This window comes from Notolabrus celidotus, chromosome 5 (genome assembly GCF_009762535.1).
Source record: "Notolabrus celidotus isolate fNotCel1 chromosome 5, fNotCel1.pri, whole genome shotgun sequence".
Lineage (NCBI taxonomy): Eukaryota > Metazoa > Chordata > Actinopteri > Labriformes > Labridae > Notolabrus > Notolabrus celidotus.
Window position 1 is genome coordinate 4,724,948 of NC_048276.1, and position 24,965 is coordinate 4,749,912.

Consider the following 24,965-nt stretch of genomic DNA (forward strand, 5'->3'; position numbering starts at 1 on the left):
AATCAATAAATCAACTAATCAGACTTTATCGGTGAGCACTTTTCATACAATGATACTGTAACACAAAGTGCTGTACTTAAAAGTAATGAAAGTACAATAAATCAGAATAAGAAGAATAAGATGTTAAAACTCAACACAGGAAATTAAACTCACCAAAAAAATATTTTAATAAGATAATAAAATGCAAAAAAATTAAACCAGTAAAACAACTAAGATGCAACACTAAAAGTAAATACAGGAAAGTAAAAGAGAATAGAATATTAAAATGCTGAGAGGTACTCTGTAAAAACTCTTAAGATAATAAGATCTAATAAATTAAAATAAGTAAGTAAATAATACAAATTAACTGAACTAATGATAAATGTCTGCCTATAATATTTAAAATAGGACAGTAAATACTTAAAAAAAGTGATTACAATTTGAACTAGATAATAGATAGATCAATAAATAAATAAATAAATAAATAAATAAAGTAAGTAAAATTGTTAAGACTATTATAAGAATAAGACTCAGTTAAAAGCAAGACTAAAAAGGTAGGTCTTGAGTTTGCTTTTAAAAATGTTGATACTCTGTGCAGCATTAATCAGAGTTTGAAGTTTGAAGTGTTTATTTTATTATTGTTTCATGCTTACAATCATATGCCCAGCCCGCATGGGCTTACACCACACATCTGCACAGTCCAGGGTCAGAGCACACAGCACAATCATTCCTTGTAAGTAAACTTAAAGAGAAAATTATGAATTTAAATTAATTAAATACATTTAATAAATTACATTAATTTATAAATTATAAATGTTATCATCTTCTCTTCACTAGACACTGTTTATGATTCAGACAAACTATTGAATCCATCCACATCTGAATCTCATGAGTTTTCTCATACTGTGTATGTTTTGTAATAACCTGGTGCAATTGTATCCATGCAATAACTTACCTCACTATCTATTCATAATATTGAAGTGTACATAGTGTGTATATATCTGTAATATCTTCCATATTTTATTTGATTCTATTTTAGTTTATTCTATTTGACCTTTATCATTACTATTATAATTGTTATTATATTTTTAGCTATGAAAGTACCTTTTTGTATTCCCCTGTCCTGTGTTGTAAGCTGCTGTAACAAAATAATTTATAAATCAAATGAAGAATATCTTATAACAGAATAAAAGAAAATAATACAAATAAAAAAGGTTATATATATTATGTATATAGTTATAATCTATAATCCCTTAGAAGGTAAAGCTGCAAAATAGCCTCAACAACATAAAGCACATGTTGTGGAATATAGTAAGTTTATTATGAATACATATTGTAATAATAGGAAGAAATAATGTCTTCTTTTTCATTGTATTTGTATTTATATCTTATTATTTACTTCTTCTATTAATATTATTTGATATTCTTCATTATTGTGTATAGGAGCAACTTCAATGACTGAATTTCCCCTATTTAAATAAAGTATTTCTGATTCAGATTCTGCAAATACTCAAGTGAAAGTCAGATTTGTGATAAATAACGATACTTAACTTAATGCAATATAGACTCAGTGTTTCATCAGACTGACCTTTAATAACTTTCATTCTGATGCCCCTTTAATCAAATACACGAGGTCAGCGGATTTCATCATGCAGGGGCAGATTTTGGATGGGATCTGGATGATGAAACTTCAGTCTGTGGTTGCAGAAAGCCCACCGAGACTAAAGTAAACCCTCAGAATAACCAGGTCAACGAGAACACATGCACATAATAGAGGTACTTTGCGTTTTCCCTCCTTTTCTTTTCATGTTTCAGACAAAGCAGCTGCGGATACATTAGCGAGGTGTCGCTGTCAGGGGCGCAGCGTGTGTTGATGCGCTGGTTTCCATATATGGGCATTACTACTACAGGAAATCACCGAATCCACGCCCACACTTTAACGTTGTACCTGTGTCCCTTCATTCTCTTAAAAACACCTTTAAAGCTCACCTTTATTAAACTGATAACTGCTCTGAGACCTTAAAGGGGAGAGTTGGAGTTATTTCTGCTGTATTCCACTCTCCGTGGAAATCTCAAAGGTGGAGCTTCTTCCGATTTGCGTCATTTCTCGTCCCCGCCCCTCCCAGCTGATGACAAAACGAGCGCACCCTCAGCCGAGCGGGATATTTCATCAGCGACCACAGACAGCAGCAGCAGCTCCTCTCCTCATCCCTCTGGGCTCCTCTGTGTGACCACCAACTACTCCAAAATAGAAAGGTACTGACCTTTATTTTCATTTACTGACACATTATATTCATCCTGTGTGTTTCCTTGTTGAAAAAGTCGAGTTAAAGAGACATTACCTGATCCGAGGAGTGACTGATGCAATCCTTCCGCATGTGAAATCAGTTATATTGGCGCACTTATGTTTGAAAAAGACACAAAACTCCTCAACTTGAGTCAGAGTGTAAGAAAAGAATTCATATTTATCCTTTAATATATAATACATGTGAAGTTAAGTCACAGAAGCTAATCTCTCTGTGTGTTCATTCATTGTTTTGGTCCGAGCCGGTTAGCTAGTAGTAAGGAGTACTACAACAACCGAGGCGTGGGTGATGCTTTCAAGACCGTCGGAATTTTAAACATCCAAGCTGTAAATGATTTTTAAAAAATGACTTTTGCTGTAAAATGCTGCAGAAACTCTGAAGTAGTTATGCATTTTACTACGTGACTATCCCGCCTTGTATAGTCACATACACGTGTGCAAAAATATGCACAAGTAAGCTAAATTGTGCAAAATGTTAAAAGTGAAAAGACATATAATTCAATACTGAGGCAAAATTTTAAAATTGAAGAGACATACCATTCAATACTGAGGTAAAATTTTAAAATTGAAGAGACATACCATTGAATATTGAGGCAAAATTTTAAAATTGAAGAGACATACCATTCAATATTGAGGTAAAATTTTAAAATTGAAGAGACATACCATTCAATACTGAGGCAAAATTTTAAAATTTAAGAGACATACCATTCAATACTGAGGTAAAATTTTAAAATTGAAGAGACACACCATTCAATACTGAGGCAAAATGTTAAAAGTGAAAAGACATAATTCAATACTGAGGCAAAATTTTAAAATTGAAGAGACATACCATTCAATACTGAGGCAAAATGTTAAAAGTGAAAAGACATATAATTCAATACTGAGGCAAAATTTTAAAATTGAAGAGACATACCATTCAATACTGAGGCAAAATTTTAAAATTGAAGAGACATACCATTCAATATTGAGGCAAAATTTTAAAATTGAAGAGACATACCATTCAATACTGAGGCCAAATTTTAAAATTGAAGAGACATATAATTCAATACCGATGCACAATTGAACACTGATGCAATATTTAATTATTCCTTCAAATTAATTTGGCTTTACTGTCATCAAGATGAACCAGTAACAGGAAAGTTCCCCGTTCACACATGGCAATTTTTACGGTGGCCCTGAAGGACAAAATGAAATTTACAAAAGATAAAACACTTCTACAAAGTTGGAGAAAAAATTACTTTTTTGGAAAACATTTTTACATTTAAGAAAACAAAATTACATAAGTATAAGACTTTTATTAATTCCAAAACAAATTTACATTTAAGAAAACATTTACAAAATCAAAAAACACACATTAACAAGCGGTGAGACAGTTTTTCCAAACGGCGAAACACTTTTAGCGTTTCTGAAACGACTTAACATTTATTTTTAATGGAAAGGGAATGTACCAAATCAAGTGAGGGGTCATTTAGTTTGTTTGGATGGAGAGAAACCAAATGGAGCAACGTTTGGTACCGGATCACTTCCAGTGTTTGGTACATTCCCTTTCTGTTAAAAATGAATGTAAATTTGTTTCAGAAATGGTAAAAGTGTTCTGTTGTTTGTAAAATTGTCTCACTGCTTGTAAAGGTGTTTTTTTAAATTTATTCTGTAAATGTGTTTTCTTAAATGTTAATTTGTTTTGTCCTTGGTAAAAGTGTTTTGCTGATGTAATTTTGTTTTAAAAATGTAAATTTGTTCTCCCAAAATGTAAATTTGTCTCCAACTTTCTAAAAGTGTTTCATCTTTTGTAAATTTAATTTTGTCCTTCAGGGCCACCGTACACCCCCTTGTACAGTCACATACACGTGTGCTCTAATCATAAGCTTAAATTGTACAAAATGTTAAAAGTGAAAAGACATGTAATGAAAAACTGATGCAAAATTGAACACTTATGCATTATTTAATTATTACTTCAAATTAATTTGGCTTTACTGTCACCAAGACGAACTAGTAGCACGAAAGTTCTCCATCTACACATGGTAGTTGTGATATTTCCGGTGTACAGTGAAGGCATCATTAGCATCACACGAGAGCGGACTGAAGCCACGTAGCTCGCTGGTGTCTCCGTCCCTGACAGATGGTCTGTGTGCTTTTATGTGCAGCTGAACACAGCCTTGGTTAACCCTGGTAATAAGTAAGTAATGCTGTTTATAAATGTCCTTTAATTAATTTATAGTCTCTTATAATTCGGATCCGAGTGTTAGACCGTGAATGCCTCTGAGATGATCTGAAGCATGATGTCTGCGCGCAGGGTGTTGCCATGCTGTGTTGCATCAGCCGATTTAAAGCCACTGTTAAATCCACGACTATCACACTCTTGTGTAAGAACTGAGAGGAATAGAGATGCACATGTACTGTCACTGCAACCTGCTGTGTGGCGTTCAGGTGCTTCATGCAGAGGGAGAGGGAGAGAGAGACACAGAGAGAGGGAACCCCATGCCATGTTGCTTTACACACATTAAGGCTTATCTTCTAATCCAGTTATTTCAGCTCCTGACTGCAACACAATCCCATCCTTCAGGGTTTCTTTGCTGCATTTTTATGTTTTAAATTCTGCTAAAATTGTCAGGTTGATGAGATACAACTCTCAGTGTGTCCAGTTGCATTTGCATATTCGCAAATTGTCATATTCAGAGACATCAAGAGAGATGTTTGAGTATTTAAAGAGTCAGATAATCATAGAGAAACTGTATCTTTCATAATCTGAGAGGGGGTCCAACTTTAATGTCACTGTCTGTTGTTTTCCAATTAATAGAGATCTATGAAACACTCCACAGAAAAGGAGTTTGTCCCTGTTATCACCACTCCACATGTTAAAGAAGTCGCCGCTGATTGTATCCAAAGGGCAGGAGTAATTGCCTTTAATGTTGGAGGTCTGATACACACTGTTCGTAACATCCTCTTGGAGTTATTCCCAGTGTTTGGGATTTCTGTGTTGAATTGTTGCCCATTTCTGGTGAGTCATGTCTCAAAAGTCGCTTTCAGTGGAAAAAGTCTCAACCTGACCAGAAGTGGTGAGTGGGTGTCAAACCAGGAAGGGTGTGCACCGAACTCTTACTGTAACCAGACCACGTCAGGGGGGGGGTCAGCGTCCGGCCCATGGTCAAATTGGCGTTTTGACTCGACATGATGGCAGATTTGGTTGAATGCCATTGGGCCAGACTTCATTAAATATGAGGAATGTGAGAGAAAAAAACGCCGTCAATTATTCCTGCAAGTCTTTTAAACTTTCCGATCCATGCTGGATATTTGTAGTCCTATCCTGGTGTGTAAGGGGGTCCAGCTGACAGCTCCTCCATCTCTTTAACATGCTGGTCTTGTTCTTCCGTGCATGTTAATGATGTTGCTGTCCGTCCTGGGAAAGTGACCAGACTGTTAGTTCGCCACATTCCATTGCACAGTTTTTGGCAGCATAGCTGGTCTTCAGCCAGGTGACTTAAAGGGTTGTCAGGTTCAGTCTCAGTGGTCAGCCGGTCCACACGTACCCCCTCACGCAAGTTTAGACACGTACAGTAAGAAAAACACTCACACCACATTCCTTATATGTACAAATATACATTCCTGGTTGTTCCTGTGTAACTTCAAACACCTGAAAACCATTGTGTGTGTGAGTGTGTGTGTGTGTGAAGGCTGAAGAATGGCTGAAGAATGGCTGAGAGCAGTCGTCCATGATATGGCGTACCCCCGCAGGGTTATGCAAGGTCACATTTACTCCTCTCAGTGGATGTTTGGCCCTGCAGGGTTCTGGACAAGCTGTTCCCTTTGTTCTGCCCACTAATGTGGTCTGTGATGAACCTCCTGTTAGCGAGGGGATTTCTGTGACTCCACTTCCTTTATTTAAAATGTATTTAAAGAAGATTTACACAATAGTATGAATACATTACTCTCTCTATATTTTGAGTACATGGGAATGTGTTTCAATTTTATTACAGTCAGGTAAAGAGTGCCAGTCAAAACTCCCCCTTTTAAAAGTAGACTTGTGTCTTCATCAAGCGGCAACCTCCCCTCCTAAAATATGAAGCCAATGTGGAAGTGTTAAAAACTGCAGTTCTTCAAGTGTCCACTAGAGGCTGGCTGCAGAAACACAGGAAACCACATACACACCCATTCAAAGAAGACGATCTTTACTGCAGAAATAAACATGTTTACAGCCTGGTTCAAAAAACAGTTAAGGTCTCAATTACGAATTCCTCTATCAGGCACACAATTTTTTTATAACTCGTTATTTTTGAAGATATTAAGCGTATGAGTTTTGCCCTAATAAGGACATGACTGACTTGATTGACAGGCAGGAACACTGTAGCTGTTGGCTAGGAGGCTCAAACCCCGCCTCTTTACCTCACACTCTGCCTGGTTGAGTTCAGCCTTACCAATATGGCCGCCGACGCCGATTGGCTTCAAAACAGCGCTCAGGAACAGATGGGTGACGTCACGGATACTACATCCATTATTTATACAGTCTATGATACACACGCATTCAAAGAGGACGGTCTTAACAGCAGAAATAAACATGTTTACAGCCTGGTTCAAAAAACAGTCTAGGGCTGAATAGCTCATTTCTTTATCGGCACACAATTTTGTTATAACTCGTTGTTTTTGAAGATATTAAAAGTACGAGTTTTGCCCAAATAAGGGCATGGCTGACTTGATTGACAGGCAGGCAAGGCTCAAGGCCCGCCTCTTTACCTCACACTAGCTTGGACAAAGTTAGGTTGAGTTCAGCTTTTCCAATATGGCACCCGCCGACGATCAGCTTCAGAAACAGATGGATGATGTCACGGATACTACGTCCATTTATTACACAGTCTATGATTTTTACTCCATGATTATTATGTCTCCATATCTGAATTATTATTATTATTATTAATAATAACACAGCTTTATGTTTCTGTTGTATTCATGCAGCAGTGCTTTATGGCTACTGTTTCCATTTTACCACAATCATAAAAAACTGTAATAAAGCTCCAACAACACATCATTAGTGTAAACACTGGTCCGGTAATATAACCACATTACCATGCAGTTCTGAGGTTATATTACTGGTCTGGTCTGTAGTGTTGTTGGTACAGGAGCAGGTCAAAACAAAGCCATGTGTTGTTTACGTGGAGCAGCACAAAAAGTCCATAACGAGGTTAGCAGGTTTATTACTTCAACAAATAATCCTCTTAGGGTCCCAACGCTTAGTCAGGTAGCTAACACAACTGTTATCCCTGAATCCTGCTACAACCAGAGCCACGTAGGCCCAGTACGGTCAGTCCAAGTCTGCACATAGTCTGAGAAAGGAAATGAAACGAATGGAACTTGAAGAAACTCTACCAGCTTTAGAGGAACTGTTACGTGTGTTCTCATGTTATTGAAGGAAGTGGTTGCAGGTGCCACACACTAGTCCTCCTCACGTGGGGAACAGCGTCGCCCGCAGACTGAACATTTGTAAGCCACACCTCTCTGTGCAAACCTGGCATCAATCTGCCCCGGTTACATAAATGGGCACCCTCGTGAAAACCACAAGGAACAGATTAGCAAGAAGCCGCGGAGGCATGGGGCATCGAGTGGGGTAGAGAGAGGGGGCTTAAATCAGGTCACTCAGGAAGGAGGTCTGCGTTTCTGTAACCTCCACCATGAGAAATGTGTCACAACCTGAGCGTCAGACATGAAGAAGACGCTTCACTTTGGAGGGAAAATGCTAATTAAAGAGTGTTTTATTAGTTTGAATTGAAGATTGAGGGTTCCATACATGAAGTCCTGGGTGTTCCTCAGTGTCTACAGTCTGAATAGTTTGGGTTTAGCCCTTTTGTCCTGCCTTGTGCAGGTATGTGCGCAGCGTTTAGGCGTATCACAAGCAGCTGGGCACAGTCAAATGTTTATTCACAAAACATCGACACCCTCAGATCTCAGTTTCCTGGAGTGCAAATGGAAAGCGCTACTGGAATGTCACACCAAGCAGGGAGCTGGGAGCGTATCGCCGTGTACCCGCTTCCCATCCGTCCTCAGAGCGCCGAGTGTTTATTATTGGGTGCTCTGTCTGTTTTTATTTCATTGTTTGACCATGTTTGGCTCTTTTCTCTCTCCCATCACTTGACTGTACGACACGGTGGACTCTCCTTTCATGTGCTTTCATAAGTGGGTTATGTTGTTTTAATAATATTAATAGAATATTGTCTTTGTGCTGAAACATTGTGGGAGTTTGTATCCTGTGTGTTCAGAAGAAGAGGCCGTAATTAGACTATAACATAATCTAAGGAGGAAATTCATTTTTCTCCTCTTCCTTTTCGTGCTGTGCGACCCCGAACCTTTACGTACAATGAACTCAGGAACCTTTTGAGGAGGCAGTGATGGTTCTCAGTGTATTTTACACACCAGCAAGTTCAAGGTGTGTATTTATACCTGATAATTAACCATGAATAAGTTGCCTTTTAATGGATGGGACAGCTGAAGAGAGACAGGAAGCGTGAGGGAGCAGAGAGTAGGGGAGGACATGCTGCATGGTCGAACCTGCAACCGCTGCAACAAGGACTTTAACCTCAAGCCGCACCCTCACGTTTACTGAACTGTCTTTGCTTTGCTCTTTTCATGCATACTTCTTTTTGCTTCAGAATCAACTTTTTTTTTTAATTTCTGCACCACTGGAAAGTACCCAATTGGGGTCATCTCCTGTCAGCGTCATGCGTTGGTTGATTTCTCATGAAAACCAAACAGTGGCGATGGAACCTGAAGCATGTTCTGAAACAGTTGACCTCAGACCTAGAGCGAGAAGAGCTTTCCTTTTGCGAGTTCATTGTGAAAGTAATCATCAGGTAATAAAAGTCAATGGTTAAACAAACACTCGATGCCAACAAGACGTGGAAGTGGCATTTTTACCTCTCCTCTGATTCAGGTAGGAGACCACGCTCTCTCTGTTCTCACAGCAGATGTAAAGTGGTATTTCTACCTCTCTGCTGATTCAGGTAGGAGACCACGCTCGCTCTGTTCTCACAGCAGATGTAAAGTGGTATTTCTACCTCTCCTCTGATTAAGGTAGGAGACCACACTCTCTCTGTTCTCACAGCAGATGTAAAGTGGTATTTCTACCTCTCTGCTGATTCAGGTATGAGACCACACTCGCTCTGTTTCACACAGTCAGACTGGTTTGAGTTGCAGGGTTAGTGTTTCACTCCCTCTCTTTGCTGCCTGACCGCTGCAGTGACTGATAGGTCTGAAACATTCGTCTGCCCTCAGCAGTCACTGCAGGCGATCAAGTGTCATTGGATTTAATGACTGCGGCTCTGAGAGGTAGGAGAGTCTGATGCAAGAAATGAGAATAATGGAGGTGAGATGAAGCGTCATAAAGTGTAGTAGTTACAGTCGTGTAGTATTCACTGATAAGGCGTCCTTTGCACTGAGTGAAAGCATGGCTCAGCTGTGACTTGCATGTGACAGTGTGTTTGATATCTGCAGAAACAATGAGTCTCTTTTATTCTCCTTCAAAGATCTGTTTATTAGAATTATTTTTTCACATTGTATAAGAAAACAAAAATAAGATAAGTGAATAAATTACTTAATGTAAAAAAAATTAAATAATTTAAAATAGAAAATAAATTAATAATGATAGTGAAAATACAATAAAATAAATTGGTGAATATTAAAAAAAATACAAAAAGGTAATAATAATAATTTAAATAGAAAATAAATTAATAGAGCAGAATGACAATAATAGTAATCGTGAAAATTCAATAAAATAAATAAGCTAATAGATAAAAAAAAAAAAAAATACACAACAAAATAAAATGAATAATAATAATAATTTTAATAGAAAATAAATAAATAAATAGAAAGAATAAAGATTTTATAAATAGTGGAAATACAATGAAATAAGTGATTTTTTTAAGAAAATACTAAAGGTGATAATAATTAAATAAATAGAGAAGAATGGAAATAATAGTGAAAAATACAATAAAATAAATAGATTAGTATTTTACAAATACAGCAAAAATTATAATAAAAAAATGATAATTATTTGAAATAGAAAAAAATAGATAGAGAAGAATAAAAAAATATTAATATTGAAAATACAATAAAATAAATAGGTTGATATTTAGGAAAAAATACTAAGGTATAATAAGGTAGTAATAATAATGTAATAACAGAAGTAATGATAACAAAACAAACCATCAGAACATTGAGCAGCAACAATTAGTTTCAGCATATTGAAGAAGAGCTCAAGGACATTCTGACAATGTTACACATTTAACATTTTCTGCATTCATCCATTCATCAAAATACAACACAACTCTTCATTTTCTGATGCAAGAAGTCATAAAACTCAGACTGCAACAATAAAAACCAGTAAGAGCTGGTAGGAAAACGTGATGCAGCTAACAGCTAACAAAGGTCACACTCACTGATTCTCACACACACACACACACACACACACACACACACGATGTGTAAAGTCTCAGTGTTGAGCTGCTGCTCTCTGAGGCTCGCTCACATGGAGACGTGTTGCAGAAAGTGTCATTTAGTGACTTTTATAAGAACATACTGAAACTTTTTGTTCCTGGAAATCATAATCTATGAAATTAAAGAATGAAACACTCGACTACAGTTTAACATGTGGTGATCTGAACAGGTCTCACGACAGTGAGTCTCCTTTTTATATTTTAAAGATCTGTTTATTAGAATTATTTCACATTGTAGCAGAAAACAAAAAAAGGAAGATAAGTGAATGAATTACTTAATGTAAAAAAAAATTAATAATTTAAAATAGAAAATAAATTAATGATGATAGTGAAAATACAATAAAATAAATTGGTGAATATTAAAAAAAATACAAAAAGGTAATAATAATAATTTAAATAGAAAATAAATTAATAGAGCAGAATGACAATAATAGTAATCGTGAAAATTCAATAAAATAAATAGGCTAATAGATGAAAAAAATGCTCAACAAAATAAAATTAATAATAATTTCAAAATACAAAATAAATAAATAAAGAATAAAAATTATATAAATAGTGGAAATACAATAAAATACGAGATTTAAGAAAATACAAAAGGTGATACTAATCTATTTATTAAATTGTATTTTTCACTATTATTTTCATTTTATTATCACCTTTTGTATTTTCTTAAATCTCGTATTTGATTGTATTTCCACTATTTATATAATTTTTATTCTTTATTTATTTTGTATTTTGAAATTATTATTAATTTTATTTTGTTGTGCATTTTTTTCATCTATTAGCCTATTTATTTTATTGTATTTTCACTATAACTATAATTTTTATTCATTTCTATTTATTTTTTTTATTTCAAATAGTTATCACTTTTTGTTATAATTTTTGCTGTATTTTTTAAAATACTAATCTATTTATTAAATTGTATTTTTCACTATTATTTTCATTTTATTATTTTAAAAAATACAGCAAAAATTATAATAAAAAATGATAACTATTTGAAATAAAAAAAATAAATAGAAATGAATAAAAATTATAGTTATAGTGAAAATACAATAAAATAAATAGGTTAATATTTAGAAAAAAATACAAAAGGTGATGATAATAATAAAAATAATAATAACAAAACAAACCATCAGAAAATTAAAAAGAATACACCACATGTGAGAAGCAGCAACAATTAGTTTCAACAGAGTGAAGAAGAGCTCAAGGACATTCTGACAATGTTACACATTTAACATTTTCTGCATTCATCCATTCATCAAAATACAACACAACTCTTAATTTTCTGATGCAAGAAGTCATAAAACTCAGACTGCAACAATAAAAACCAGTAAGAGCTGGTAGGAAAACGTGATGCAGCTAACAGCTAACAAACTTCACACTCACACGTGGAGACGTGTTGCAGAAAGTGTCATTTAGTGACTTATAAGAACATACTGAAACTTTTTGTTCCTGGAAATCTTAATCTATGTAATTAAAGAATGAAACACTCGACTACAGTTTACCATGTGGTGATCTGAACAGGTCTCGTGGCAGGAACACCCACATGGCTCAACAATTACAGTACAGCGTTTGATCAAGGTGGGGTGAACCCACTCGCAGAGCCTGTTTAGTGAACAGGATTCTCTCTCTCTGGAGTTTCACAGCTTCAGAGGAGAACGTCTAAATGCTTCTTCTTTCCTCTTAAAACCAAAACTTTAAACCCTCGCTCGGCTCGAGGGGACGTTTTTGAATGTTCTTCAGTAATTTAACTGAAAAATGTAGACTGTCACTTGACTTGCCGCGGGGTTTCAAGTGACTACATTTTTCCACGGGGTGTGTTTGTTTGACACACACACACAGAACCACACACACAGTCACTCAATGTCATTGCCCTTTCAGAGTTACGGTCCATGGAGAGTTACGTCAAAGTGTGTGTGGAAGATCCGTCCGTGAAGCTAACCGCCTCTAAAGTCAAACAGAAAACATTTAGTGTCCTTGGCCTGTTGTGAACTGTTGCCCGGTCACCGTGTGTGTGTGTGTGTGTGTTTTTGAGTATGTGTGTGTGTGTGTCTGTGTGTAAACTGATGTATTGATTATCCCCCCATCCTGAAGCCGACTGCGTCTTTTCCCGAAAAACTTGACGCCGATGCCCAGCTTTTGTTTGTTTTGGTGTAATCTTTGGAAAACAGGGACTTAACGGTAACTTCATCGTGCATTTGCAGATTTAAAATCCAACATTTGGCGTCTGTGTTTTAACTTTTATCACACAGACATCATCAGAATAGACACATTTCCCCTTTCCTCGTCATTATTCGTCCATGTATTTCGATCACCACATAAAACAGTTGTCCCGGTCGTGTTTCTTCCATTTATGAAGCACTGCCAAACTTAGGTGTGTTGTGTCACATCCTGAACTGGAAATGATGATTCATGCTTTTGTTTCATCCTGACTGGACTGTTGTAATTCACTTTTCACCTGCCTCAGTAAACCGTCCCTCCATTGTCTCCAATTAGTCCAGGACGCCGCTGCAAGGCTGTTGAACAAGTCCAGCCGGACAACCCACATCACTCCGATTCTTTCTTCCCTATATTGGCTTCCAGTTAAATTCAGGATTCAGTTATTTAGTTTAGTTTATTCACACACATCATCACAAATCTACATCTATATATATTCAGTAAACATTTCAAAATGGTCAGATGTGTGGAAAGGGGTGATCCCAAGGAAGCTATTTAAAGCTTTTAATAGGAGGCCCACAAGGATACATCGCCGACCTGCTCCACCCTGACCTCACCAGTAGGTCACTCAGGTGTTATGGACCAGGGCTTGCTGGTTGTCCCTCGCGCTCGTCTAAGGACAAAAGGTGACCGTGCTTTTGAAGTGGTGGCACCATAGGCTGTATAAAATATGGACGTAGTATCCGTGACGTCACCCATCTGTTCCTGTGAGCTGATTTGAAGCCAATCGACGGCGGCAGCCATATTGGAAATGCAGAACTCAACCAGGCAGAGTGTGACGTAGTGTGAGCCTCCTAGCCAATAGCTATATGTTCCCGACCGGGAGTCAAGTCAGTCATGTCCTTATTTGGGCAAAACTCATCACGTTAGAAAATAATTCACCCCCCCGGACAGTGTGTGCCGATAGAGAGGTTAGCTTCGTAGAGCCAAGCCGTTTTTTGAACCAGGCTGTAAACATGTTTATTAAAGGTGACATATCATGCAAAATCCACTTTTTAATGGTTCTCTACCTGAAATATGTGTCCCTGTCTACAAACCTCCTGAAAATGAAAAGAATCCATTCTGGCCCTGTTCTGATTTCTCCACCTTTCTGTAAATGTGTGCTGAAACGAGCCGCTTCAGTTTTCAGTGTTTTTGTTACGTCACAACGCCATCCGGTCTGTAACAGGAAGTCAGAGCTCGGAGCTTGTTCAGCCCATAGACTGTATAAAATACAACTCAACCCCTCCTCCGTTTTTCATTCCCTGCACACATGTGTGCTAACAAGGAGCTTAGGAGGGAGGCATGCTAGTTGTAGGCTGTCTTAATAAACACTAAGGTCGGTTTTACTCCCCACGTCTGCAGATTTGAAGATCTAGTGGATGATTTGTAGTTTTCATGGAGAAGAGCTAGCGCTAGTTAGCATAGCCACATAGCTACATGTTGGTAGCTGTGTACCAAGACACACATCGACATACTGACAAATAAAACAACAAGAAACACTAAATCTGTGACCAATGGTTCAGCAAGGTCCTGCTGCAGGCGCCTCTCCGTCAGGATCAGATTCTGGATCAGATTCAGAGGGTTTAAGTAGCGCGGGTCTGTGAGCAGCCGTGTATATTCAGCCGGACAGCCGAGGGCACACCCACTTCCTGAGGGGGCGTGGTCAGAGAGCTCGTTCTCATTTAAAGGCACAGACACAGAAACCAGCCTGTTCTGAGCAGGGCTGAAAAAGAGGAGTTTTTTTGAGCATAAACTTTAAAGACATGTTTTGGGGACCTCTTAGACCAATATATGTTGATGGAAAAAGAGCAGAATATGTCACCTTTTAATGCTGCAAAGATCGTCTTCTTCCCATTCATGTCCATGTGGTGTCCGGTGTTTCTGCAGCCAGCCTCAAGCAGATTCTCGTTGTATTGCAGTTTATAACACTCCCTCATGGGCTTCATCATTTGGGACCGGAGGTTGCCGCTTGTGTGGCACCAACATTGTGGAATGCTCTTCCTGTAAATGTTCGTTCAGCTGTCTCTGTTGTCGCCTTTAAAAAAACTTGTAAAGACACATTTATTTAAACAGGCCTTCGACTCACCCTGTACAGACTAATATTTTAAATATGCTAGGTCTGCTTCTTTTAATGTTTTGGATATTTTTTCTGTAAAGCACTTTGTGATTTTATTCTATGAAAGGTGCTATACTAGATAAAATGTACTGACTTACATTATCCGATCTTTCTTGTATTTTAAATGTAGGCGAAGGTTCATTTGCTCAATCTGCACACCACCCTTCTCCCTGTCCAGCTGCTTCATCTTATCAAGCTGCTGGTTCACGCTGTCCTCGGCTCCCTTGTTGATATTAGTTTGCAGAATTGGACCGTATCGTTCCCCGACAGCCTCTGGCTTTCCCAGGCTTCTCCCTGTCGACCTCTATCTGCTGCGAAAACATCACACAAGTCGCAGGGTGCCCTTCCTCACGGCGAGGGAGCCCTCAGGACTCAGGCTAGGTGTCTCATTGTTTTCACAGGGGTGTGTACCACGCCAGGTTTATTTGTTAAGGTAAAAAGATTAAGATTAAATGTAAACTCAGCAAGGTTTTCTTTTGACTCTTTCAGAACTAGGTGTCCCCCCCCGCTGCGTCTCACGATGAGTTTCTTCTGTGGAAAAACGGTGCAGGTGTGAATTCCTGGAAGTTGTGTAACTGGTAGTTTTCTTTTACAACCGACTCCACGTCTCCCTTCTTCTTCTGGAGAGAATTTCACTCCATTCTTTGTTCACCTGAAATGCATCCAAGCTCTTTTGGGACATTGTGTGTGATATCAGTTCTTCCTCTGTGTTGTTGCGTCGGTTCACGTAGTGAGAACAGGACTGTGCGTGTTATTTAATGACACTTTAAACACTTTTCCTGGAAAATATTCAACATTAGAAGAGAAAAAAAGAAGGATGCTTTAATCCTGCAGCCCTGAACCAAACACAGCTATGACTGTGTGAGATGTAATCTTTGGCACTCACTGAATAGCTCCCTGTTTTCAGCTCTTAATTTCTTGTTGTGTTTTTTCCTCAGGTCTTAATCTGTTGCTGCAAAATACCACAGACCAGCTTCCTCCTGTTCTCTGGAACAACTGTTGCATAAGTCAACACACCTTCACCAAAGGACCTATAATACACAAGTTCCCCTCCCTATTTGGCTGGAAGAACTTCTCCTCTCAGTGCTGTCACACGTGTTGTGTTTAGGCTCTGTCACTCACTCACTCACACACACACCCCACGCTCGAAGGATTTAAAACACATAGCCTGGTTCAGCGCCCACACACTCACAGCAAACATGGTCAGCAAGCTGTCCAACTTTGGCAAAGCCCTGCTGCGTCGCCGGGCTTTGGTCGACTCTGGTGAGGAGTCCCCGTTTGCCCGATGCCTCTCCACGCTGGACCTCATCGCCCTGGGGGTGGGCTCCACGTTGGGCGCCGGTGTCTACGTCCTCGCTGGTGAAGTCGCCAGGGAGAAAGCAGGGCCCGCTATTGTCCTCTGCTTCCTCATCGCCGCTCTGTCCTCCATGTTGGCCGGCCTGTGCTACGCTGAGTTTGGAGCCCGTGTCCCCAAAACAGGGTCAGCGTATCTGTACAGCTACGTGACAGTGGGTGAAATCTGGGCCTTCATCACCGGGTGGAACCTCATCCTCTCTTATGTGATAGGTAAGAAACTCAAGCTGTTGCTCTTGCTCTTGTTTGTCCTCTTAAACTTATAACTCAAGAGTGAAAACAACATTTGTATTCACAAGTTTCTGTCTTATCTTTAAGGAACGGCCAGCGTGGCTCGGGCCTGGAGCTCAACCTTCGACAACTTAGTGGAGCAGAAGATCTCAGGCTTCTTTAAAGCCTCCATGACCATGAAAGTACCAGGAGGGGTGCTGGCAGAGTACCCCGACCTGTTCGCCCTCATCCTCATCCTGCTGCTCACTGGTGAGTTACTCTTCAGGTCGTGATCTTCTCTGAGGGCCTTGATTGTGAGATTAGGATTCTAAAGAAACCTGAAAACTGTCTCATTAGTTTCATGATTGACGTCCACGTCACATGTAAGAAAATGACACAACAGCAGGAGCATTTGTCACACTAACATAGCGGCTCCATCGGCCCGCCAGTATCAGTGTTAGAAAGAGAAATGGTGGATTGGTGAAGTGGCCTGATGGCATGTCGGAGGAAATAAAATCCACCCACGCAGCAGGATGTGTTGTTGTGATCGGTGTCAGGATATGAATTCTCCCCGTCACATCCCTCTCATCTCCCTCTCCACTCTGCGCCCTCAGGACTTCTGGCCTTCGGCGTCAGCGAGTCCGCTCTGGTGAACAAGATCTTCACGGGCATCAATCTGGTGGTTCTGGGCTTCGTGATCATCTCAGGGTTCGTGAAAGGCGACACAAATAACTGGAACCTGACGTCAGGCGACTACTACACCTTCATCAACGACAGCAACGGGACCAGGACTCCAAAGTAAGTACTTGACATCTTCCTCTGGAAGCACTTTAAGTTTTCGTTTGTTGATCATTGTTTGATAATTGTGTCTCTTTTCTTCTATCACTCAGATTAGAGGAGGAATTCGGTGATGGTGGCTTCGCTCCCTTTGGCCTCAGTGGGGTCTTGTCTGGTGCTGCTACTTGCTTCTACGCCTTTGTCGGCTTCGACTGCATCGCCACAACAAGTAAGAGGTTTACAAGAATGTATAACAGACATTCAGATGAGGCAAAATCCAGACATCATAGATACAAACAATATACTAATAAAAGAAGAAACCACAGGACAGATGTGGCGGGTGGCCCGGGTTCAAATCCAGCCTGCGGCTTAAGAAGAGAGCGTAAAAAGGAGCATACTCTAATTTAAAACTTTTGAAGAACACTGCAACACTAAAGAGGAACAAGTCAGCAAGCTAAATGTCTTTTTAAATGTTTTAATCTGGGCACAGAACAGTCACAGCAGCAGACGCATTTCAACCAAGTGTTAAAAATTGCAGTTCTGGGCGTGGACTTGGTTGCACACTCATGTAGCATTCAAATCCAGCCTGCGGCTCCCTTCCTGCACGTCATTCCCCGACTCTTTCCCAGTTTCCTACGTTATCCCCTATCCTCTCCTTTTATAAGTTAAAGGTGTAAAAGCCCCAAAAATATAACTTATCAAATATAAACGTTGCAAATGTCACAACTTTGAACCCTGCTCCGCTCGTTGATCACATCGCTGGACAGGATCCAACATGGAAACTTCTGCAGCCTGCCGATTTAGCATGCTAACGAAACAAGCCACATTGTTTTGATGCTAACGAAAGCTAACGGTTTTACCTCACCTTACAGTCTATGGTGTCAACAAGCAGAAGCTAAATGTGCCGGAACTCTTTTCTGTGGATTGATTTGACCTGACGTGTGATCAGTTTGCGTCTGGTGTTGCTCATGTTAGTGAAAGTTAATAACTGTAGTCAAGGGGTTTTGACCAATCAGAATCAAGCATCTTACAAAGCCAGAAGATAAGTAAGAAAAAGAGTCAAGTTTTAAAAGACTACGATCAGATTGTAGTCCTAAAACTTTTATAAATAACGATTTCCTTAAAAGTCTGATAGATAGATAGATAGATAGATAGATAGATAGATAGATAGATAGATAGATAGATAGATAGATAGATAGATAGATGGATAGATAGCAGTGTTATGTAATTGTTAGTCTAAAGGGTCAGACGTAGACCCCCTCCCTCTCTTCTTGTTAGCTAACCCTTTTGTTTAATGTACTCTGTTGTCCTCAGGTGAAGAAGCAAAGAACCCCATGCGTTCCATTCCCATCGGCATCGTGGCCTCCCTGCTCATTTGTTTCTTCGCCTACTTCGGCGTGTCTGCGGCTCTGACCCTGATGATGCCGTACTACCAGCTGAACACCCAGAGCCCGCTCCCTGAGGCCTTCACCTACGTGGGCTGGGCTCCGGCCCGGTACATCGTGGCGGTGGGCTCTCTCTGTGCTCTGTCTACGAGGTAAAGGCGGACGCAGATCTCTTTCTAAGATTTAAAGCTTTCTTTAAAAACTGAACGTTAAACTGAACGCTGTTTTTTATTTCAGTCTCCTGGGCTCCATGTTCCCCATGCCCCGTGTGATCTACGCCATGGCTGAGGACGGGCTGCTGTTCCGTATCCTCTCCAGGATCAATGCTCGCACAAAGACCCCTCTCCTGGCTACCATTGCTTCTGGCATTGTTGCAGGTGAGTTCGGCGTCTCTGTTTGCCTTCTTTACAACTTTTGTTTCTTTTTCTTCTTTTCTTGTTTGTGTCCATGTTTATCTTGATCTGTGTATCTTCCTCGTCATGTTTGTTCGTTGCCTCGGGCCGAAATGCTGTCTCTTTATTTTATTTGCTGCGTCTACGCTGTCGACGTCTGTCTGTCATTGTCTCAGGGTCCCAGCTGTGTGTCTCCTCCCCACCTCTATCTCAGCCTGACCTGCTTTCGGGTTCAGGATCAATAACCCTTTAAGCAGATGCAAGAGATGCTTGTTTTGCCTCCATGCTCTATGAAGCATTAAAGCAGTCTGTTGTCCCTCTTGCTGTCTCTTTACAGTGTAAATGTTCTAATAAAACTGTCTCTTCCAGCTCTGATGGCCTTCCTGTTCGACCTGGCGGCTCTGGTAGACCTCATGTCCATTGGAACTCTGTTGGCGTACTCTTTAGTGGCCATCTGTGTCCTTATCCTCAGGTTAGCACCTTTTATTCTCTAGTTTTGACCACAGGTTCAATACTTTGTTTGTTGCAGTAGAGTCATTATTTAGATAATAAAGTAACAGCCTCTGAAGAAGTCTAAGATGCACTATGAGTGTTTAAACCAGTCGCTGACTCAAAACAAACTTGCCTCTTCTCTCCTGAAACCTAAACAGCTTAAAGATGTTGTGACTTCCTCCAGCAGCTTCTATTTAGAGCTGCAGAGAAGATAAATAATCATGATGATAACAAACATAAGTCCAGTGCTGGTGGAGAATGTCTAGTATATGTCTAAGCTAGAAAATGAGTAAAACGCCAAATAAAGCTTTGTCATTTGAAAAAAAAAGAAAGTCGGTCTCTTTGGCAGACTCAGACGGTCAGGTGGGGCTGAAACCTGAGCCGCTGCTATTATTAGCTCAGCTTCCTTTTTTAGGATGTGGAGTCGTACAGGACCGGGCCATACTGTAATTACAGCCATCACATCACATGCAGACAGGGTTATAAGTTCACCGCTGTTAATTCACTACAGTAATATGTGTAAGATTTTGTAATACTGACATCAGTGTGAGAAAAGATTCAAGTGTAGATGTTAAAAGTCCAGGAATGAAAGTTTTTTTTAAGAAGACACTCTAATTTAAAACTTTTAAAGGTGCACAGCAACACCAAACAGGAAGAAGTCAGCAAGTTTAATGTCCTTTTTAAACGTTTTAATCTGAACACAGGCCGATGCAGAAGTTTTAAAAACTGCAGTTCCTTGAGTGTCCACTAGAGGCTGGCTGCAGAAACACAGGAAACCACATACACACCCATTCAAAGAAGCCGATCTTCCTGTTTACAACCTGGTTCTAAAAACAGTTTTGGTCAGCACACACTATGACTCAGTATTTTTGAAGATATTAAGATTACAAGTTTTGCCCAAATAAGGGCGTGGCTGACTTGATTGACAGGCGGACACTCTGTTGCTGTTAGCAAGGAGGCTCAACAGAAGTTAGGTTGAGTTCAGCATTTCCAATATGGCACCCGCCAACGACCAGCTTCAAAACAGGGCAGCCAAACACACCAGACAATGACGTCTTATAAAACCACAAGAAAACAGGGGAAGAGTTTTTGGTCCTTAAGGATAACTTAGACCTAAAAACAGTTCCAAATTCAATCCGCTTCATAGAAGAAGGTGTATTAGAATACAAAAAAACAGTGAATATTCAGTTTGTTTGACTCAATCTTCATCTCTCTTCTTCTCCAGGTACCAGCCAGGCACCCTGAACTCATCCAGCCAGACGGAGAATCTGGTGGAGCTGGTTGAAGGCGAGAAAGTGCCGGTTAAAGGAGCGGAGAGCGAAGACGAGTACGATGACACGCCGCTCAAAGAGGCTTTCAAGGTCAAGCTGCTCTTCTTCCCGAGCGGAAAGAACCCGACGCAGACCTCTGGGTTCATCGTCTACGCCACCACCGCCATCATCTGTAAGGAGATGACTTAGTTCATTAATTTGATCACTTTTCTACTGAGACGAACAATCACACTAACTCTCTCTCTCTTTCTGTTCTCCTTGTAGCTGTTCTTATCACCCTGCTGTGCATCGTCTTGGCCAACTGTCTCCCAGACCTGCTGGCGGCACGGCCCGGCGTCCTGGTGCCCTGCGTCATCCTGACTCTGCTCTGTGTCGTCTGCGTCATTATCATCTGGAGGCAACCTGAGAGCAAAGAGGCGCTGAACTTCAAGGTAAGGCTCGCACCCTGAGAACGAACCTTTAGTGTGATTGAGGAGTCGTTTCTTCGTCCTCTTGTAGCCGAGCAGTTTGGTTTGTTTGGGCAGACGTTGTTCCCTGATTACTGACCTGACCTTTTCCTCTTCTCCTCCGTCCTCTCAAGGTCCCTCTGCTCCCCTGGTTGCCCTTGTTCAGTGTTTTCGTCAACATCTACCTCATGATGCAGCTGGACCTGGGAACATGGTGCCGATTCGCCGTCTGGATGGCCATAGGTATGCGACAGTGAACACCTCAGCGTCATCACTTCATTTGTCTTGTCCCTCACTTTCATATAGTTGTTTAATAACCTCGTCCTCTCTCTCTCTTGTTCTCCAGGTTTTGCGATCTACTTCTTCTATGGTATCAGGAACAGCGGTGAAGCAGCCAACAACAGGTCGTCCCCTCGCAAGTACGAACCCGCGCTGCAGAGCAAAAGCCCGATCTACAAAGGCGGTGACAGTGACCTGGAAGCCAGCAGTCCTTGATACTGACTGCTTTGGACTCGGGTGGCGTTGCAGAGCACTCTACACTGGCGGTGTAGCCGAACTTGAAGCAGGAAGCTGCAGTGTAGGCCGCCCTGAAACGCAGCCCTGGGTTTAAGAGAAGAAGAGGCAAGACAAAGTCACACACATCTTACCTCTGACTCTGAGGCTGATTAACTTGATGACTGGACACTGTGAACCACTCTCTGGTCCGTGCGTCTGTTTCAACCCGTCTGTCGGTCTGTTCGTTCCTAGCCTTAGCCCCCCTGGAGATCTGCCTCTAACACATGCATTGAACGGACCTAGCTTAAAGCGTACTGCTGATCTCAAGCCGTTTAACCGGAAGATTGTTACATGTTGTATGTTTATTTGTGCGCTTTTGCGTGTGAAGCCATGTCGCCACAAGGGGGGGAAACAAGAACTACGACCTTAACCCCCCCCCCCCCCCCAAACATGATGTCTTGAAGCAGTGAGTTTACTACCATGAGGGTACTGGCATCACTGAGCTAGACCTCCGACTGTATTACTAACATGAGTAGCTCTCTCAGTGGAGTCGACACGTCTAGATCACATGTTCCTGTTTGTTGCTGTTTGTTTGTGTGTAAACAGGGTAGCACTGATGCTGTTGTTGTTGACAGCCTCAGTCAGGTGAGGAAGAACACGTCGCTGTCGTCTTCATCGCACACTTCAGTACATGCTTTACAAATTTTGAACACACTATGACCTTTGTGCCCCCCTGCTCCCACAGGACAGACTTTATTCTTCATGTTTTTATTACATACAGACGCACAATTCAAGTATTTGAAGGCTGAAATCAGCAAAAGAAAACACTTCATTTTAATTTGATGAGTTTATTGGACTCTAAATAATCTATCAAACGCACCAAGTACCCGTACATGACTGCGTCGTGCTCTGCATGGCTGTATCCTGATGTTAGCAGATCTGGGGAGGTGGATAGATTTGCACTTACTTTATGTGTTAAAGGTGTTTGTTACAGAAGAGGATTAAGGGCCACTGAAAAAAAAATTAAGGTCCAATTTTAAAAAAATTATTATTCTGAGAATAAAGTCAGAATTCTTGGATTAAAGTAAAAGTCAGAGTTCGTAGATTAAGGTCAGAATTCTTAGATTAAGGTCAGAAATCTGAGATTAAATTCAGAATTCTGAGATTAAAGTCAGAAGTCTGAGATTAAAGTAAAAATCAGAATTCTTAGATTAATGTCAGAATTCTGAGATTAAAGTCAGAATTCTGAGATTAAAGTCAGAATTCTGAGATTAAAGTCAGAGTTTGTAGATTAAGGTCAGAATTCTGAGATTAAAGTCAAAATTCTTAGATTAAAGTAAAGGTCAAAATTCTTAGATTAAAGTCAGAATTATTGGATTCAAGTCAGAATTCTGACTTTTTTTCTCAGAATAATAACAATAAAAAAGAAACATATTGGACTTTATTTCTTTATTATTTTCCTTGGCCCTAATCCTCCTCCGTACTTTGTTATTGTCTGACAGGCCGATGAATTTCAACTGACACCTGTCCAGTGTGGCGTTCAGGAGAGCAGGGGGTCTACTTTTAACAAGGGCCTGTTTTTAATCATCACTAATCCACTTTTCTTTTTGGTTTTCGCTTCCTTGTGAAAAGACTTGTATCTTTTTTATCTTTTAGTTTCAGTTGAAACTCGTTCTTGGCAGCTTCGTCTGTTGAGGTTTCAGTACTTCTTCTGTTTTTCTGCTAGAGATGTTAATATTTAAACGTTTGTACGTTTCTTTGGGATAGCTTTCTCTTATATATATTTGCCTTTCATATCAATTTCAATCAACTAACATGCTTTCTAGGTGTACTTTAATCGTTACATGTACAGTTTTTAGAGTGCCGATCTTTTTGTTTTCTTTTATATTCATGTTTTTAAATGTCTTTCATTTTGCGATCCCTTTTGACCAAATGAACGTGTTTTTGGAAACTTTCCAACGCAAAGAACGACCACTGAAAGTTGGTCTCTAATTCTGTAATTTAAACACAAAGTTTTTATCCCAATCCTCTGGAGTCAACATAACTTATTGTTCGTATTGTTTTTATTGTCCACGTCAAATACTGTAGAGTGTACAGTATTTGTTAAAAGCTGTATCTTTATTTGTATAACGCTGTAAATTATACAAATGTGCTTTCTATAAAATGAGCTGAAGTCTAATCTGGTCAGAGAAGGTTTTTTTAAATCATCTCTGAAGCATTTCATTTAACATTTGATGCTGCTGAGCTCCAAACTTTGTAACACTTTGAAGTCCCTTCTGCAGATCTAAAAGTCCTAATGGATGCAATACTGTCACCTGTGTTACACAAACAGTAGACAGGTCAGAGGTCATATCTCCTGATATGCATTGGTGGCAAAGTGAGGGCACAGTGAAGGTGGAGTCAGACTCAGCCAGAGTTTCCAGCTGATGTGAATGGATGAACTGGTGCCTGAAGCAGCATCCTCCTGCCTGAGAGCTACTGCAGAGTTTATCTGTTATCACTGAGCTGCTCTCTGTCATGGATCAAAAGTCATCTGAGGCTCCAGACTTTCTGCACATCAAAATGTAAAAGTTACATTTTCTTGTGAGCGAGCTCAGAGAGGAAGAATTCCTCACATCGTAAAGGTCATTTTGAAGCGGCTGTGGCTTCTTCACACCCAGCCCTGGTGCCTTTCATGAATCCATATCATCCCCACTCTTCTTAGAGCTGAATCTATTTTTGTCCTTCTGTTTTAAATACTGTACATATCGCTGACATGTATAAATGAGCTGTATTTTCAATGTTTTTTTAATAAAACTGATTCATGCTTCAGATCGAGCGATCACACATGTTCTTTGTTTGTTTGTCGTTCAGTACGAGCCGCCTGCGGGAAGCTGTGAGAGCGACATTTACTGGTTTTCACTTAACTATGTTAACATTGTTCTCAGTTACAGAATGACTTCAGCCTCAGGCTGTTGTATTTACTCCATGACTTTTGACTTAAATCCTGAAGCAACGACCGGAATGACAATTTGAATATTACGTGTCTGTATGCAGAACTTCTCTTAGCTCCCTTTTAGTGTGAAGGA

General features: G+C 40.0%; 1 protein-coding gene across 2 annotated transcripts; it reads left to right on the forward strand.

Annotated features, from left to right (window-relative positions):
* The first annotated feature begins 1,975 nt into the window (after positions 1 to 1,975).
* slc7a3a (solute carrier family 7 member 3a) lies at positions 1,976 to 24,714 on the forward strand. Of its 2 annotated transcripts, none has more exons than XM_034684010.1 (12): positions 1,976 to 2,235; positions 16,015 to 16,642; positions 16,748 to 16,909; positions 17,254 to 17,437; positions 17,530 to 17,645; positions 18,731 to 18,953; positions 19,039 to 19,178; positions 19,563 to 19,665; positions 20,911 to 21,128; positions 21,221 to 21,387; positions 21,537 to 21,645; positions 21,749 to 24,714. In XM_034684010.1, exons 2-12 carry the CDS (start codon positions 16,276 to 16,278, stop codon positions 21,895 to 21,897), a joined length of 1,938 nt encoding a protein of 645 aa, XP_034539901.1. In that variant the 5' UTR covers positions 1,976 to 2,235; positions 16,015 to 16,275; the 3' UTR covers positions 21,898 to 24,714. The 2 variants fall into 2 exon arrangements, with proteins under 2 accessions (XP_034539901.1, XP_034539902.1); XM_034684011.1 differs by lacking the exon at positions 1,976 to 2,235 and adding an exon at positions 4,335 to 4,460 and having other exon boundaries at positions 21,749 to 24,710.
* Positions 24,715 to 24,965: the final 251 nt, after the last annotated feature.

What these genes read in the sequence shown, in the direction of transcription:
- slc7a3a (XM_034684010.1), top strand. Translation starts at nt 16,276, where the DNA reads ATGGTCAGCAAGCTGTCCAACTTTGGCAAAGCCCTGCTGCGTCGCCGG. An exon ending in CTCTGTGCTCTGTCTACGAG is followed by an intron (nt 18,954 to 19,038) that starts GTAAAGGCGGAC and finishes TTTTTATTTCAG; the next exon opens with TCTCCTGGGCTCCATGTTCC. An exon ending in CGCCACCACCGCCATCATCT is followed by an intron (nt 21,129 to 21,220) that starts GTAAGGAGATGA and finishes TTCTCCTTGTAG; the next exon opens with CTGTTCTTATCACCCTGCTG.